The following is an 18304-nucleotide window of genomic DNA, read 5'->3' as shown; positions in this document are numbered from 1 at the left end:
CTCATGAGTAATTGTCTTGTCATGTTCTTAAAACAAACTTTCTGCCTGAAATGATCAGATACACTTTAATGGAATCTGTGGGGTTTTATTTTTTTTCTGTAAACAACAGAAAATTAATTTAAAGGAATGTAGATATTTAAACCTGAGATCTAAGATTAACCTAACAGGTAGTTTTGCTGAAATGGATGTTAGAAAGCTAAAATTAAAAAAAACTTAAGATGTTCAATACACATTTTTCTTTACATCCAGTCAATCAACTCTGATAATTAAAATGAAACTGATTTACAAATTCACTAAGCTACCTTAAGGAGCTCAGTTAATTAATAAACTTAAATCGACTTAGCTAACAGGTTATGTTAGTTAAGCTAAAATAGATTCCTAAGTTAAAAGAACTACTAAAGTATTTGAATTAACTAAAAAACCCAAGTCAACTGAACTAGGACAAGAGTTTAAACAATAGATTATTTTAATTTAGCTGAAAGGGTTTTCCCAAGTACAAATGACAATTAAAGGAGTTGAACTGACTAACAAATCTCAGTCAACTAAACTAAGACAAAAGTTTAGACAACATGTGATTTTTCATCAACATAACATTTGGTTGTGTTACAAGAACAAACTCTATTTCTTGACTTAACTTAAAATTTTAAGGCAGCCCTGTACCTGATATTTTTAAGTTGAAACAACAAGTTATATTTTACAGTGTAGTTGACTCAAGTGTTTAATGGTAACAGACCTAACAGTTATCATTCCGTCATTGATGACAGCAGGTTCCAATTATCTAACGAAGCAAATTTAGACTGCCCTTTTTCAATTTGCACAATTCATCCTTGGGGGATTATGAATCAAACAAATTTGGTGACAGTCTATTTAATATTTTTCCAATATTGATAACTAATTCATAAGACTGACAGACCAGCCATAATTGCAATCCTGAGAATCACACCTCATCTGTGACTAAAATTATATCTGGTGAATGAACAGTATAATTTTTCTTCCATAGACTTAACTGATTAATCACTTCTCAATGGATCCCAAACCTCCATCAGATAGGCTACATTAGGGCTTTTTAATCAGTCTGTTGAGCAACTGCAATCAAATTAAACACTAAAACTGTAGTGATGATTTAAAAATTCTCAGGAACACCTTGTTAGAGAGAACATTTTTATTTCTGCAATACCTACAAAATAACAGCACCATAAACAGTAAGATTAGTATGTTGCAATACTTTTATGAAATATGGAATCCTGCGCACACCAGCAAATTGCAAAAATGCATATACTTCATGTATCACAAATGTAAATGCACGTATTTAGTGTGCCTTAAAATACTACTTACAGCATACGTGCAAAATATATGCAGGAGAGCAATGCCAATTGTGTCTGTTCAACTAGATATAAATGCCTCTATGGAGTGCTACCAAATCAGCAAATACACGTTATGAGGGATTGGGCTTCGTGTCAGTTATTGCCAAGCATGCATCCAGGGTGCCATCAAATCCAATCCCCACACTGATGATGTTTAAACAAATCAGCGACATCCGTCATCTCCGATGAGAGCGTGAGCAGTGAGTCAATACCCTCATTAGCTGTTAGAACACATGCTCATGTCGATAAGAAACAGTCCGGCTCTGACAGGCCAGATTATTTTCAAATGTCAAACTGTTTAAGCTAGCAGATCGGGAAGTCATCCTAAAACTGTGTATGTCTTTTATGGATAAACTAGGACACTCGAAGAGTACAGTACAGACAAACTCCTGGGTACACATTTAGAGAAGATACTTAAAAATACCAAACTGTTGAGGGGATCAAATGTTAAAACAAAGAACCTGTAAATGATTTATTGCTCATCGTGACTCAGTAGTACTGGAGTAGACTCGTATTCTGCGCCAAAACTCCTTTGAGGTGTAACAAATGGATGCGAATGCTTCCACGGCATGATTCACACAGCTAATTACCCCTGTCTAATAGAAAACCTCACTGCAAAAGGGAAATGAACACTGATATACACTGATGTATGAAAGACACGAGACATCAAAAGAACGTAATGTAGTCGTTAAATACATTTTTGTTTGGACACCACTTGAGTTTACATTAATAACCAATTGATTAACCGCCAGAACAGCTTTCAAATGGGCACTTGAGAAGTGTTTAGAATTTAGCCCGGGGGTTATTATTCAATCTATGATTCTTCCTACTGTATGCATTAAAAAAAGGCGGCTTTGGTGCATAAGAAAGTAATTATACCCAGATCACTGTGGGCTTGCTCAGCAAATACACAAAGAATTTTGGATGCATTCGTTTAAATTACACCTACGTCTGCTTAAAATTCTGTGCACACTGAGTTATATCTTACATGTAGGAGGTCTTGCTGATTATTTGCAGACAACTCACTGGAGCAGAAAAGACTTGTGGGTATCAGTCTGTGGATATACATGTGTGGCATGAAGGCTTGTGTATGTTTTAGCCAGATTAGAATCTGTTGGTTTGTCAAAACCAGCATTTTAGTCAACATTCACTCATTCCAACATGTATTAGACTGCCATGACTTCAGTACAAATATTCACTGTCCACAGATAAAGCCAGCTGACTTTGATCATCCTCTGACTGAGTGCTCAGCAGGTTAACTTTTTTTGCTCCTAGTAAAATATCTTGATAACTACTGGATGAATTCCCATTAAACAATATGCCCACTTTCAAGAGAATCATGCCCAAGGTTTCCTACAGAGATGGATACACATTTGTGAGTAAAATTTTGAACTAGCTGCATGAGCCGATATGAAATAAATGACCACAGAGATCTAAAATAAATCCCATCAGCCTCTGAAGCACTTAATGCTCGCTACTAATCACAAATGCTAACATGCAGATAAATGCCCAAGTGCACTTATTACGGATCCAGATATGCTGCCGTGATGCTCCTTATCCATTTCGGGATGTTAACACAGGTCTGATTCAAAGCTTAAAAAACTGGTAATGGACACATTAATTAAATTAAAATTGAAGTGATTCAAATTGATTGCAGGCTTTTGTACCAACATACTCACTCTATCTCTCAGTTTCCATAGAAACAGTAAGACCTAACACAGTTGCTTTCATTACATCATTTAGTTAATTTTTTAACAAAAAGCAATAATGAGCAGCTGCTGAAGTTCAAAAATCCCCATTTTGACATGCTTTATAATTCTGAGTTTCGCTGAGCTGTGCAAAGTTGTAACCAGTTTCACATTCAGATAAACCAGTTTTGTCGTTTTGTAAAATAACACAACCCTCGACAAATAAAATGTGACTTTTATAAAAACCAAAGAATTACCTGTTAGATATCAAAAAAAACTTTTCCTCCAATCATGCTCAACATTATTACTTACTCTCTCACTAACCTCACATTCAGAACCTTGCAAAGCAACAAGACAGTTTTCATCCAGCCAGTCTCCAAACTGCTGTTTGAGAAACCATTTCTTCCCGTGAAATGCTGTTCCCTGCTGCTCAGTTCACCCACAAACTGCACAACACTAATACTTCGGATAGCTAGAACCCTGTTGCAACATAGCAGCAGTAGAAATGTAGCTCCCAAGCCGGATGAGGTTATGTACATACATCGTTCTATAAATAGTATTTAGCAAATGTCAACATTCTAATGCACTGAACCACGACGCTGAACATAATAAACAGTGGTCGTCACTACTGTGTCTTGCTCGAAGCACTGTTGTGTTTAAGTCTGGTTTGAATTTGTCAAGTGTTTTTTTGCAGAGCAACAGTACACAGACCACGGCAAGAGTTTCAGTTGGCACAAATATATATTTTAGCAAAAGTTGCAGATGATTTTAATGCACAAATCAAAGACACGGCACATCTCGCTGATTAAATATTGAAGGCATTCACAACAAAGTTGTTTCCCGCGTGATTGTGTGAAATATTTTTAATAAAGACATCTTTTGGAAGTATTGCGCTCTATTGCAGTATGCTTTGCTCCAGTCTTGCTTAAGCATGCAGTTAGAAGCATCTTTTTTTACCATCATACCTTAATTCTAAGGCATTATTTAACTTCTATATATATCCAAATAGTAAAGTACAGCAGGACTTGGAGAAACATGCAGTCTGTACACTATAACTTGGCTTGATGTAAATGCTGTGTGGCTGCTACTATTCTTGTGCATGTGGGTTTCACATGTGCAGAATGTTTAATTATTGATAATAATTTGAGACTTGATCAATATTTTATTGGATCCCGCTGATTAAACATCTTAAGGATATGCTAGTGTTGTGGGAGATTTTCAGAGATATTCAAAGTTAAACCATCCGGGGGGGTCTACATAATGCAAAGAAGGGCACTGCACACAATGGCTTTGATTTATTTTGAATGAGCGAGATGAGCCGCACGTGTGTGCATCTTCATGGCAACCGGCGTGTTTATGGAAGAGTTCATATGTAAATGCTTGCTAATAAAAACACACCCACTCTCAGAGGTTTAAGCTTTGATTAAAGTATGCCAAGCTAAATGTATTCTGTCAAAACACTGAGCAGAGTAGAGTTATCTTTGGAGTGTGAGATATTTCTGCTAGCAGCTGTGAACCTGGATGGACCTCACTGGTGTGCTCTTTCCCCCCCTTGCTTTCCTCATTATAACTTCCAAGCATTTAAAATAAAATAATAAATTATAAACAGCTAACAAATCACTTTTGACTCATCTTGTTTATCTGAATTCATGCTTACAATGAGCCTCCTGGTGAGAAAAATAGGAGCTACAGCCTTTTCTGTTTGTTTGTTTGTTTTTTTCCCTCCTATTCATGTTTGAGAAATGCCGGCGATTAATTTCTCTACTGGTGCTTCATTGTTTATCTTTGTTCTCCACCTTGGTGTGCATCAGTGCAGCTGACAAGATTGTGTCATGCGGTTATATCCTCATTAAATGTGGCTGGTGTCTGTGCACCGGTCCAACGATAACTCGCTGCTCATGGATCATCTCTTAATGGCATTTCAATTTCCTTTCTCAGTTTACAAGAGACCGCGATGCAAACATGCCGTGCTTTGGCAAAATAATATTCATGATGGGGTGTAAACAGAAGCTGAATGGAAGTAAAATCGGCTACTGCACCCTGACTGGAGCTTTGCGTTTATTCGCTGGATTGGATTTCAACTCGCTCTTCCATGGCTTAAATTAAATTTTGCTAAAAAAAAAAAAAAAAACAGTCCAGGCTTTTCTTTTTATGTAGTCCGAGATGGTTCTTTGTGAATATGAACAATTCCTAAAGCAGCCTCAATGACAGTAAATTAAAGCCAGATATTGCGTTCACTGTGAAAATGCCCTGGTTGTTTTTTCCCCGGAATATTGGCACATTCATTTTTTTAAACTGTCATATTACTCTTGTTTTAAAAAGCTCTCGGGAGTCGGTTAGGGGCAGGTTATTTCCATTTCCTGCAATGACATTAAATATTGAGGCCTTGGTCCAAGTTTCTGGACTTTTATTAGGGGTTCCCCCCACCCAGACGTATGTTGGCTCAGTGTTAAATGATTACAATGACAATATCTTGTATTTATAACTATGTGTACAGCAGGACAGGTGTATTGTAGCTGCATTGTGGATTAAATGCTCACACATTTTGCATTATATGAGGCTATTCATCACCATAAAGCACCAACTGTGTTGGCCAGATTGCCTTGTTACTGCTGGGGTACAGGAACTGAAAATATCACTTACACAAAACAAATGTATTCTTTTAAAGGCAGCCCTATTATATCCACTTAAAACTCTTGATGGAGCCCTCAGTTCATCCTCTGGCACAGTCCTCTGGAACAAGCTCCTTTCCTTTTACAAAAACCTTCTGATTGGCTGTCTGAACAACAAGTGGCCTCCTGTTTTCGGCACAACATGATTGTGCTAGTGATATCTGCACTCAATGACATCATCCAGTGGAAAGCACAGAAAAAATTTGCCTCAAGTGGGCAGACAGGAGCCTTAGACTTTGGTTTACAGACTTTCACAGTCGAAGAACTAATTATTTGATCCCCTGCTTAATTTGCAAGCTTGGTAAATTTTGGCTGATATTGTGTCTCTCTCCATTAAAATGAAACTACCAATAATTTCTTACAAATAATAATAAACAATAAACTTACAAATTCAGCAGGGGATCAAATCATTTCTTCCTCTACTGGGCATAACCTGACCTCATTGTTTCAAACTTTAACCATGATAAAAATAAATACCCACCACTTTAACAGTGTATATAAAATAAAGTATAAGGATTAATATTAAATTTTTGATTCAGTGTCTTTAAAAACCCACCTGTAGTAAAGGTGTCATGGAAAAATGCATGTTTGTCTAACTGATAGTTGCATTTGGTGACCTAATATAAGGTTCTCGCATAAAAAGTCTTATTTTTAAGTACCTACCAAATCTTTATGAGACCCAGAGATTTTCATTTCTTCTCCATTTTCACCTCTGAAGTGTCCAGTCTATAGATAATTCTCTCTCTGCTACTCAGTCATAGACCAAAAGTATAAAACATAAAGTCACAAGCAACAGCACTGTGGCATGACAGTTGTGAAGTTTTAACCAACAAATAGAAGTGCCAACTCAAACCATTAAGTAGGTCAAGTGACAGAGGAAAAATCTCTTCCAGAAAATAATTATATATTTCACACTTAAAGCCATTCCAGAAGCTTTGTGTGTATTTTAAGACAGATCCCCACGATGAACTGCTTAACAAATTTGCTTGAGGGCCACCGAGGAGCTATCTATGCTGCTTTGAACTGCTGGCAGGTAATACATACTTCTGTCAATTAAACCTCAAACCCGGAATCCTAAGTATGTACTGAAAGTACAGCCACAGCCGTTTGCCTTCCCTCTCGACTTTGTCCCCTGTCACATCTGCTGCAGTATGTGGTTTGACCAAGTAAATTATATTTGCACACTAAGCGACCTGATTTCTATAATGATGCACTTTGAAGTAAAGAAGTGCTTTTTGTACCCCTGTGTGTGTGTGTGTGTGTGTGTGTGTGTGTGTGTGTGTGTTCATAACAGCAAAGGGAGAGATGTTATTTTGCTTTTGTTATGCACCATCTTTTCATTTTTATTCATACCTTTTGAAGTAATAAAAATGTATTGTGAAAATATGCATCGTGCCAGTAAAGCCTACAGGCTAAGGATTTTACCAAACTGTAAATAAAAGATGGATATAGGCATTGGTTCGGGAACTCAAACTCATCATAATATTTTATCATAATATTTGTAATATAGCCAATGTGACATATTTAGTTGTTTTTTCTTTTGTTTGTTGGGGTTTTTTGTAGCTATAAGTGACCATATTTGGACAAGAATGTGGAGGTCTTAGTTATTACAATCATCTAATGTTAGCAAGCTTGGTTAGCAAAGTGCACTGCACGGATACAGATAATTTTAGGAATTAGCCAAATAGAAATCTCATTCAGCTTAAAAAGCTCTTTTTAGAGTCACCTTTTTAGAGTCACAAAAAGGAACATTAAAACAAACATAGAAGAACAATTAAAACTCTTGTATGAATGTGTGGGTGTGATCAGGCTTGTAGCAAAGAGTGCTTGAGTGCTCAGTCAGAGTACAAAATGCACTATAGATGTACTAGATAACTGCTAAGTCGTGCTGTAACCATAGGCAGTATAAAAGATGGACCACTGTAGTCATGAAATCCACCACTGGTTTTGCAGTTATTTTAAAGCTTCAGTACTGGTGTTTTGGCCGCTGACATTTTGGATTTTTGGAGTCCTACATGACCATTTTAGATGGAAGCGTAAGGCGGTAGGTTGCTACCCCTACCAAACTGCATCTACAAGCTACACTAGTACAATGCACACACACAAATATGTGATAATTAGTACTAAATAACAGACTCATGAAATACTAAATTACTGAAGCACATGCTTTAGTATTAATAAATGAATTGTGAATGGGTCGTACCATATAATAGTCAGATAATTGCATCAAATGCTCCATAAAACACCAACAGCACAGACTGTGTTGCAGTGTTAATCTTCATTGACTCCAGTCACCAAAGGTGAGACCTAAACTATCCATAGAGGCCAAAACTATGTTTTGTAAAAGGATATAAAAATGTTGTGTCTCCAAAAGTGATTATTTTAACAAGTAATGGTTTTTGGAACCAACCAAAAGGCTAATAAAGAAGCTACCGTTTTTTGTTGTTGTTTTGTGGCACTTCTCTGTTTTTTGTTTTTGTTGTTGTTGTTGTTGTTGTTGTTTTGTTGTTTTGTATTCACAAAAACTAAAGCACATTCTTGGGCTTCTTATTAGGTAATGTCATTAAAGTGCTTCAAAAAGCATCAACACCACTGGTGGAGAAGTCCAATTAACTGAGAGTGTTTGTTTTATATTTTGTAGGCTGCCAGTTCTGCATTTCGCTCACAGAATCTAGTTAAAGTCAAGTTAGTGCTGTTAACTGAGGTGGCGTGTTAATGACAGCGCTGCCAAAGCCAGCCTTTTTGTCCTATCCGTACACCGTAGTTCAAGCCCGGTTGCTTAGTAACACTCCCAAACTAAAAGCACTGACTGGCTACTACAATTCAAGGAAGTATTTGCTATTTTCGATGGGTTGCTCTGTATTCAAGAAAGCAGTAGCTAAATGGGACATGAAATAAAAAGAAGTAAATTGTCATTAGTGTAACGTTAGCAAAGTAACGCTTTGAAATGGACTTAGATATTCGCCAGCATCTAGCCAAGGCTAAAGAGAACAAAGGTTTGTCGCGCAGTCAGTTAAGTAAATGAAGAGTTGTGAAAACAAGCTTACTGTGTTTATTTCGTACATGCAGACTGTGGAGCTCTGCAGTCAGCCTACGATCTAATCAAGGGGGCAGCAGTGGTTGGAACCGGCGGACGAACTCCACGCATTGATCCGGAGTGGTGCGTCCTGTGCGCCGAAGCTGGGCTACAGGTGAGAGAGGACGTGGAGTTACTGTCGGAGCTGTTGATGAAGAATTCACTTGATGATCGTTTTGCCACCAGGGTCGAGGTGATGAGTTGGAAATAAAAGAAAAAAAAGGTTGCAGTGCTAATCTTATTTTATCAATTAGGTTTTGAGTATTAAATTTTTATGCTTTAGTGTATGCTAAATTAGTCTGAATTATATTACTCTTCTTGTTTATTTCCTAATTGGAGAATCAGAGAGTACCAAGTTGATTAAATTCTGTCTCATAACAGGCCATGTTTGTAGCTATTGTCCGTAACGTATATTGTAGATAGGTGTATTTATTTTAATTTATGAATCCCTGGACTTTCTGCACACACATCTGTATTTTTGGATGAAAGGCTAAAAGCTACAGGAGGGGGCAAAATTACCTTAAAATGACTTGGCAGACTACCATTACTTCTTCTAAATGTGATGAAAACATGGCACATAACAAAAAAATGTCATGTGCCATTGTTGTGTGTTTCCGTTATATGTGTTTCCATTCTAGTTCCTCTGTCAAAATTAAAAAAAGGTATTTTACTAAGTATGGGTTATCGAGTTGAATCAAAATACAAAATACTACTATTACTACTAATATATAATGGTCTTCTATCCTTCAAGCATAGGTCCTCTACCAGAGGCTTATAGCTTGAAGGTCCAGTGCATTATCTTTGCTGTTCCTAGGACTGCACTCTTCTGGACAGAAATCTCAGATGTCGCTGCTGGTATCTGTTGGAGCCACTCACCCAGTTTTGGGGGAGTCACTGTACCAAGTGCTCCAATTGCCACAAGGACAACTGGTGCATTAACCTTCTAGCTTCTCTCATCCCTCTTCAGCTTCTCATTTTATTTCTTCCTGATGTTTCTATCACCTGGTATAGCCACATCTATCATTACAGCCTTATCCACCACTACTATGTCAGGTTGTTTGCACGCACACATCAGTTAAAATCTCACCAGGTTTATGTTGGTAGATCAGTGAATACATCAAATGTAGATGTGTGTATTAACCTACACTCAGCATCAGACTCAGACAGGCTGAATTTCTTTGTTTGAAAGACTATAATGAGAACACACATTCTCTGAAGGTGCCTGCAACCTTGCTTTCCAACTGCTGTGAGAAGTGTTTTTTATGATGTGAGAAGCTCCTGACTGCTGAGTTGTGGTATAAGACATGGTGCTTCAAGCAGCCTCCTAGAACAAAAGATTGGCATCTGACTGTGAAGATGTGAAGCTTACATTTTATAAGCAAATGCCTGCTACAGTTGTGAAAGCTCCTGAATTATTAAAGCTCCATAATAAAGCAGGTCCTAGACATTTGGATGGGTTGTTTGTTGATTAACATCAGTGCTTTGTTGCTGATGGTATCTACAGGTATTGATATAGAAAAATCAAGGTAATAAAAAAGCCGGCAGGACCTCCCTGCTGGAGGACTCGTTTCATTATGTCACTGTTTTCGTGCAGTAACTTTAGTTCGTCTAATCGAGCTATTTTCCCAGTAGGGAATAGTAATGAATATTCACTAATACAAGCTGAGCTGTCCTAAGGCAAGGGAAACATATTTGTATAATGAAACACAGGGATATTCCATAATGTGATTTGTTCTCTCTCCTTTATATCACGCAGCAAGTTTTCTATGAAAATGCAGCTTAGCCTGAAGACTTAAGTGTCAGTGAATGCTGAATTAGTCTTCATCCGCAGTACAGTTCCGTTGCAGTTTTCTTCAATTTTCCAGAGAAGCGTAAATATTCTTGTTGTATTAAGACATTTGCTAACATACTAATCCATTGCTCATTACTGTCAGGTTTTACTTATTCAATGATCTTCCAGCCTGACTTATTGTTCTTCACAACACATATAAAAGCTTGCAGAACAAAAATTTCTGCTGCATGATCATCTTCCACGATAGTGCTGAGTATAAAGCAGCTGAGTTTGAATTAATTTTACAATTAACAGGAGGCAGTTTGTAAAACAGCATGGAATTAATTTGTCGTGCATAAAATAAATGTGCACCTCCCCATACATTAAGCTCTTTCGCAATAGTTTTTAATAATGCATCATACAGGGCAAATTACCGGTTACACGATCTAACTGCAGATGAGGCTGAATTTTTTTCTTTTTCTCTCTGGCCTTTGTGCCGCTCTGTCTCTGTGTTTTCAGCTGGGCTGTTTGGAGATAAGCGCAGCGTGTCTAAAGATGTACTTTGAAGGGAATCCGCCGGCTAATCAATTTCTGTGTCAAGCCTACCTCTGCCAGGGCCAGCTGAAGTCTCCGCCGGCCACTGGGAGTGTGGTGAGGACAGTAAATTGGACACATCCCCTCAAGTGTATTGTGTGTGTGTGTGTTTCTGCGCCCCAGAGATATATACACATGCAATTACTGTAGCGGCATACTGTACTCATTTGCACTAAAAACATGCAGCAGCTTTGCAAACAAACTCCAGCGGTTTTACCATGCTTCTTCGGTCTCAAACAAATATTGGCCTTTGCCACATTTGAGTGCAGCTTGAAGTCTTTTTTTGCTAAACCGTTTGTCAGCGTTTTTATGCTTTCTATGTTCTGACAAGTTCTCATGTCCCCTTTTTGCATTATTTTCTATTTTAGGAGGACTTTGAAGAGGCTGTGATGTATTTTCTGAAAGCAATTGAGATTTCAAAGCAAGAACCAAGGTATGCGACCTCGAGTATGCTCGTCTTTGTTGTTACAGTTTCGAGAAAGATGGATGACCATTTTCTGTTGTGTACAGTTGATCATCTCTGATATTATTTGGCAGTTGCTGCCACAGCGGTAAAGTGCGCTGGTAAAACACGTAATGAAAGCCAGACATTCTCACCAGGGATTGTTGTTTAGCTGTGATAGGTTAGGTTCTGTCTGATGTGCAGAAATATGCTACGAATAAGAATCAAATATAACACGATTTTTCATGCTTCACCCTGACCCCTTATTCACAAACGGATCGTTTTCATTGTGTTTTCATCTCAGTTTTAACAGCCGACTGGATGCATCTGTGAGCAGGGTGAAACGGGTGATGCACATATCGATGCAATAATAGAAATTGTGACAGATGCGTTCCCTCGTTATTCGCTTTGACGGATGCATTTGGAGGTACTCGGTTAGCCTTTGTAAGCAATGAGCGCTGGTTTTCTTTGCTAATGAACTCATAACCTGTCAATAAAAAGGCTCAATGAGGAATTCCAATTAACACCAAAGGGAATACATATCTAATTCAAGCAGCCCACGCTAATGCGCAGCACACTCTCTGGTGAATAAATTAGCAGCGCTCAAACAGTCTCTTCGCACAGTTTTCTTTAAAACTGCAGCTTAAATTCATTAATTCCTTATTATTTCACAACGAAAAGATTCGGCGAGCCACTCTCCTGTGGCTCATTGGTCGATTGTTAATCCACACAAATTTGGAATTCACAGGACTTCCTCACAGAGAGCTGACACTTGGTTTGAATTGAGTCGTACTAAGAGATAAAATGGCTTGCATGTGTATCACATAAATAATTCATTGCTCGGTGTTTACTTTCTTTTGCATTTGATTTGTGCCTTACAGACTTCACTTTATGGTGTTCAACGCCTCGGTGCTGTACTTCCAGACAGTGCAACCTCTCCTCCAGCCGGGGCGGAGCCTCCACCTGGTGCCCTCTCTCAGGCAGGTGGTGCAGAGTCTGGAGGAGGTGGCAGACCAGGATCACAGCTGGAGGGCTGAACTCATGATGCAAGTGACCGCGCCGTGCTCTCTTACTTAGACCTCATTTATGACCACAGCTTCATGTAGCCCCAGTCAATGGGCTGCTTATTTCTCTTCTATAGAGTCAAGTATCTGTTTTATTCCAAGCTGTTTAATCTTTTCTTTCTCCAGAGCCCAAATATTAGTTTTATCTTTGATCAGAGGAAAAAAAATGTATCATTCATATATATAATGATGGGTCAGTGAGAGATCTAATCAGATTAACATGGTGTGCTACATTTGTTATAAGAATAAGAAAAGTATGTCCAATTTATGATTGGCTGTGAAATGTTCCATCACAACTGGACATACTAAGGGCTTTTCTCCCTTTCTGTGGGGAACTCAGAAATTTTTGGGACTAATCCTGTTGTGCTTGTATTCTTGGAAATTTGTTTCTTAAGATGCAAAATTAGGGAGAAGAACATTTAAATCCAGCACGCGAACTGATTGACAAATGTTTGCCACACACAATTTACAGCACAACTTTTGTAAACCACCCGTAAAACTAGCCCCACCTATAAAGACTACTTGGTGATTGCGCGCATGCTATTTTGCTCCCTTTAGTAAATATGGCTCATTGTGTTGCTACATTAATGCAGTATGAGAGGAAGTCTAAAACTCAAGCTACATATTGACCATGGAGGCAAGCATTGTCTGATATCCCTATGTTGGGATAAATATATACATATATATTTTTATATATATATTGCCTCAGGACAATCAGTGTCACACTGTAGCTGTGACTAGTGTTTTGTGTGCATCCACAGACGAGCACATTTTCAACCCAGACCACAGTCCTTTCCTAAACCAAACAAAATTTAAACTGAAATAATAGAAATATTCTTGAATTGAGTACAAGAAAATAAGAGTCAACATCGACTTTTGGTTTTACACAGAACAAAATACCCAGTCTGTCAGGTGAAGCGGATCCATACATCCACCACCAACCTGCTCCTCACACTCACTTTGTAGCCCTGACTTCTGAAAGCCTTTCTACTTTAGAGTGTTTTTGTCAGAAAGCTTTTCTGCCAGAACGCCCTAAAGGCACCTTCACCCACTGCTGTCTTTTTCCCTAAGATAGTCCTTGAATAACATGAATTATGTTGTAGTAACAACACCAGCATGGTAATATCAGATAGCTCATGCCACACAAGTGTGAACATGACAAGCTTCAGAAAAGAAAGGCTGTTATTTGATTATTGGCACATTAATTACATTAAATGTACAGTAGCATAGAAAAACTGAGCACTTGGCTAATAGCACTTCGGAGACTGTGAAAGTCGCCTTGTGACACATGCCCACATGTTTGCTCTCTGTCTCTGTTTCTGCTCAGGCACCTGATCACATGTCTTGTGGACTTGAAGAAGGTTGAGGATGCAACAAGTTTTGCAAAAGTTACAGAAGAATTCATCAAGTCGCATACTCCAAATCTTTATCCAGGACTCTTTACTTTATTGGTAAACACAACATGTTGCTTTCACGGCAGTTTTTGGTTGCTTATACATCCAGTAATAACTAAATATACCCTCAATATCTACTTTTTAAGTAGATATTGATATATCTACACAGAAGTGGTCTAATAAATTTATTAAGTGCTGTAAAACTACCTTAAAGGTTTGTGACATTGCCCCAAATAAAGTTCAGAGCTGTACTTCTCCTGTGCGTGTCCAATTCAACACTACACCATGGCTTCATTAACGTGTCCAGTTCTCTGGCGTGTCCCAACAGAGCAATTAACAAAGCATTAATTAGAGTAGACGTTATAGATGCAGTAGCACAAAAACAATAAGCGTGTTGATACCTACTCAACACAGCAACATGATTGGCTCATGTTTCCTGGTTGAGCTTCTGAGTCACCTTTGGGGGCATTAAGAATTTGATTGCCATGCAATTTTATCTTTATACAAGTCTTATAATATGAAAATACACCATTCACATGTCTTCAGGAGTCTTATTTGCACTACATGCATAACAATAGCTCGCTAAACTCCTTGATGTTGACATTAATCATAAAATTCAGCCCTGTCATAACCTGATAATAAAGCATAACTTCCAACTTCACTCTTCTTAGGTGCGACACCATCTGTCACACAGTGATGTCCTCCTGGAAACAAGCAGGCAATGCACTACGTTAGCAGTCATTTACAAAATGCAGGAATTAAAAAAGTAAGTTTCTGTGTTACATTCATATAAATGTTTGCTTTTTTTTCTGCTTGGACTTTGCTGGAGGGTTTGTTTTGCTGAAAGCGTCGTTTTTGTGCTGTCAGGATGAAAGTCCTTTGCATTTTTATCTGTCGCTAGGAAAAACAAGATGTACGGTATCACCAAAAAGAAGCCCTTGATCTACTCCAGAAATGCTTGCTTTGGAGATTAAACTGTTTGAAAGCAGGCTTTTCTAATTGACTGCATGTTTATTGTTTTTAGAATGCTTCTACAGTATGCTAACAGTAGAGGCAGGTTGAGTCCTAAACCTGATCAGTTATGACCTTGTTTAAAGGTCTAAACATTTTAAATCTAGGATTCTGCGTATGTCTTTATTTTATTCTGTGCAATGTTATGTTAAGATGTGGGGCTTAGAGTGAGGATTTTGTTGTGTTTTTTTTTTTATATTAAAAATTTATGCCTCCAGATACGTTTAAAAACTGGGAGACATAGGTCAGCGGGTCCATTATCCATTGGCTCTCAGCGCATCCTGTGGTGGCCATGTTTTTCTGCTGGCCTGCATACATTTGTAGTACAGTACCATGTCTTCTGGTGTGGCGTATTCTTGTACAGTCCCATCCCCCAGCCCATTTCTGCAGGCATGTACTCGACATGTCACAGCTCCTTATGGCTCCTCATTTCAGTGTGACAGCATGACTAAGTCAGACTCAGCTGTCATCAGCACCATATAGGTTATTTAGCCTAAGGTTTATGCACTGTTTTGTGTGAGTCTGTTAAAGGGCAAATGAAAGTATGAGTTTAATTCTGGATGCTCACATGCGTGTACATTAATGTAAAGAGAGTTTTCCTGATGTTGTAGCAGGTTGGGAGGACTTAACAAGGACATGCTGACAAAAGAGAATTCTACTAGGCTTGAGGAGATTTTCCATCTCTTGGTGGACTGTAGCAACGAGCCTGCTACGCCTCTGAACTCCAGTCCTCTTCAGAGCTCAACACCCATGCAGCCATCTGACAGGTCTGTGACCTAAAGTGTCCTGATCAAATCACCCGCGAGATTACCTTCTATTGCTCCCTGTTCTCTTCCTAAACCGCTCTCTACCATAAACCCACACATGGCTATCCCAGGGGCAGTACATGTCTCAGATTACTGTACTGAAGGATTGTGAATTGTATAAATTATGTTTTATCTGGGATTTGCAGAGTTGCCTTCCTCCTGGAGTTGGCTCTGCTGGCCTTGCAAGTGAAGCATCAGAAAGTAGCTGCCGACTGTCTGAAAGAGCTAAAGTTGTCAGGAGAAGCTGTGAGTGTCCGATATTCTCTTAAAACCTCGGGCAGTAGGGGCAGAAGATGTAACTGCACACATTTTACAAATATGCAAATGTATGCATGGGGTTTGACATTAACTGTGACCTATTATGCCTTTCCTTATTTTTTGTCACAGGTACAATGGTGAGTGCTCTTATGTAACGTGGCCAAAATTTAAATAATGAGGTTAGCATACGTACAGTTAATCACTTTAAACCGGGACTCAGACTGCTCTCACTGCTCTGCTGTTTCTACTCTTGGCTCCCTGTGGTGTCAGTGAGAGCACATATCCCTAATTTTTGTGACCACAGGAGCGGTACCCCCGTACTGTTTAAACCTTCTGTTTATAAGGAGCTGCCAATCAGAAGAAATAAGGGAGGAGGGAACTAAAGCAGTTTGTTTCAGACAGTGGACAAATTGATGGGAAAGCACAGAATAAATAAGGATTATTTTGAGCTGTGAATCATGCAAAGCTATTCTAGTAAAGGTCAATAATAAAAACAGGCCCTTGACAATACATGAGATTAACTGCGTTTGACTTACAGTAACTTAGCATTCCCAAAGTTACTGTAAGTCTGTCACTGCCTGTTTAGAAATGTGAACTTTTTCTTTTGCCCAAATCTGAACCTGTGGTCGCAAGTCTTATCATCAGATGAGCCCAAAATGAAGCGCTTCTTCATACATTTGCTGACATTATTTAAAATCTCACTGTCTTCATTTTTAAAATGTAGTTGTTGTAAACTATTTCTGATATACCAGGAGGCCACGCCCAGACTTTGGGAATATCTGGCTTATTAATAAAAGCTACAGAGATGCTGCATTTTTCTTTGAGCAATATAGAACCTACAGGGTGTATCAGGGTGTATTTAATTCCACAGCCGTTCACCCGCAGCGACTGAAAAACCTACTGTCAGAAAGAGCAGATTCGTGCAGTGACTCTAGACATGCTTACAAAAGTAAGACACACTGAGCATTTGTGAGCATTGTTCAAGTTTTGTATGTAAAACTTTAGCCATATATTTTAGCTTCTGTGTTCATTCAAAATGATAATTCTTTTAAGTTTAAAAATTCTAACCTTTTGAAATCAGATGATTTTTTATAGACCCTACATTTCACTTATACAATCCCTTTTTTTCTATGCTTTTTTCTCCTGAGTGAATTACGTGCAATGACAACATAATTAGTGATGCTGCGTATGGAGGATCTTCTGAAAAAATCTGGTGATACAAATTTGTAGATTTTTCAGCCCATTCTCTGATTCCTGACCTCACATGTGTTTTTTTTCCTTTCTAGACTGTTAGCCAACGCTTAGTAATGGAATGTGTCCAAGGTGAAATCAACCTCCTGAAGAAAGAAGTGAAGATGAATGACTATTCCAAAGCTAGTGTAGAGGTGCTTGGCCATATGTTTGAATTATCACCCATATGTTTTAGCCTCATGTTAGAGTGAAAGCAGCAGATCCATTAGCAGATGCTTCATTTAATAATTTTTTTTACAATAAAATGGCTTTTTTATTGTCATTAAATTCAGAGATCTGACTTGAATAGGTATCTCTGACTAACTGCAAGTCAAGATTTTGAATTATAATCATCCTAATATAAGTTCTGCAGTTTTTTCCCCTGTAATGAGAAAAAATGATGTTGGAAAGTAGGATCATGTAATCTCATTATACACTGCTGTGAAAACTGTCACATTTAAGAACTGGCACATACAACATATTCAACCCACTTTAATCCAAATTTGCTTGCCAAGTGATGGAAGTGTTGTGTAGTCGTTGCGACAGGAGAGATTCTCAATCTGTAGTTGTTATCCCACAGGCTCGGCTGAAAGAGATAGGCAAGCTGGATCAGTGGCTGCAGACTGCAGTGAGGGAGGGGGGCCCTCAGGCTGTGCAGGCAGTGTGTACTACCCAGTGGAACTTGTGCCTGCCCCTCTTGCAGCACAACCTCAGAAAATGCATCAAGACACCTCTGCTCAGGGTCGCTCAGGCACTGGAAGAGACACAAAGGTTTTCATCTTTTTACATAATCATCGTGGCCTTGTGTGCATGTCCTGGAGCTTTTCGGGCTGCTTTTCGTTATTCTACTTGCGTTTCACTGAATATGTTTAGCTGAGTGTTGCCCTCTTAGAAACTTCCAGTTTAGCCATGATTTGATATGAGAAAGTCATTC

At 38.5% G+C, this 18304-nt stretch overlaps 1 protein-coding gene across 5 annotated transcripts in view; it reads left to right on the top strand.

Moving 5' to 3' along the window:
- The first annotated feature begins 8500 nt into the window (after positions 1-8500).
- The window catches only part of LOC116318761 (cilia- and flagella-associated protein 46), a 69034-nt gene continuing 59230 nt past the window's right edge, over positions 8501-18304 (top strand). For 4 of the 5 annotated variants that reach the window (XM_039622173.1, XM_039622172.1, XM_039622174.1 and 1 more), the window contains exons 1-11: positions 8501-8720; positions 8794-8915; positions 11091-11222; positions 11534-11598; positions 12489-12653; positions 13999-14122; positions 14737-14831; positions 15688-15843; positions 16029-16128; positions 17427-17525; positions 17951-18141. In XM_039622173.1, the coding sequence (XP_039478107.1) occupies positions 8672-8720; positions 8794-8915; positions 11091-11222; positions 11534-11598; positions 12489-12653; positions 13999-14122; positions 14737-14831; positions 15688-15843; positions 16029-16128; positions 17427-17525; positions 17951-18141 (1298 nt within the window). In that variant the 5' untranslated portion in view covers positions 8501-8671. Of the gene's footprint in view, positions 8721-8793; positions 8916-8971; positions 9024-11090; positions 11223-11533; positions 11599-12488; positions 12654-13998; positions 14123-14736; positions 14832-15687; positions 15844-16028; positions 16129-17426; positions 17526-17950; positions 18142-18304 lie in introns of those variants that run through there. The other variant, XM_031737888.2, reaches the window with a different exon arrangement.

Source organism: Oreochromis aureus, linkage group 13 (genome assembly GCF_013358895.1).
Source record: "Oreochromis aureus strain Israel breed Guangdong linkage group 13, ZZ_aureus, whole genome shotgun sequence".
Taxonomy (NCBI): Eukaryota; Metazoa; Chordata; class Actinopteri; order Cichliformes; family Cichlidae; genus Oreochromis; species Oreochromis aureus.
This window is presented reverse-complemented; position numbering and strand designations above follow the sequence as displayed.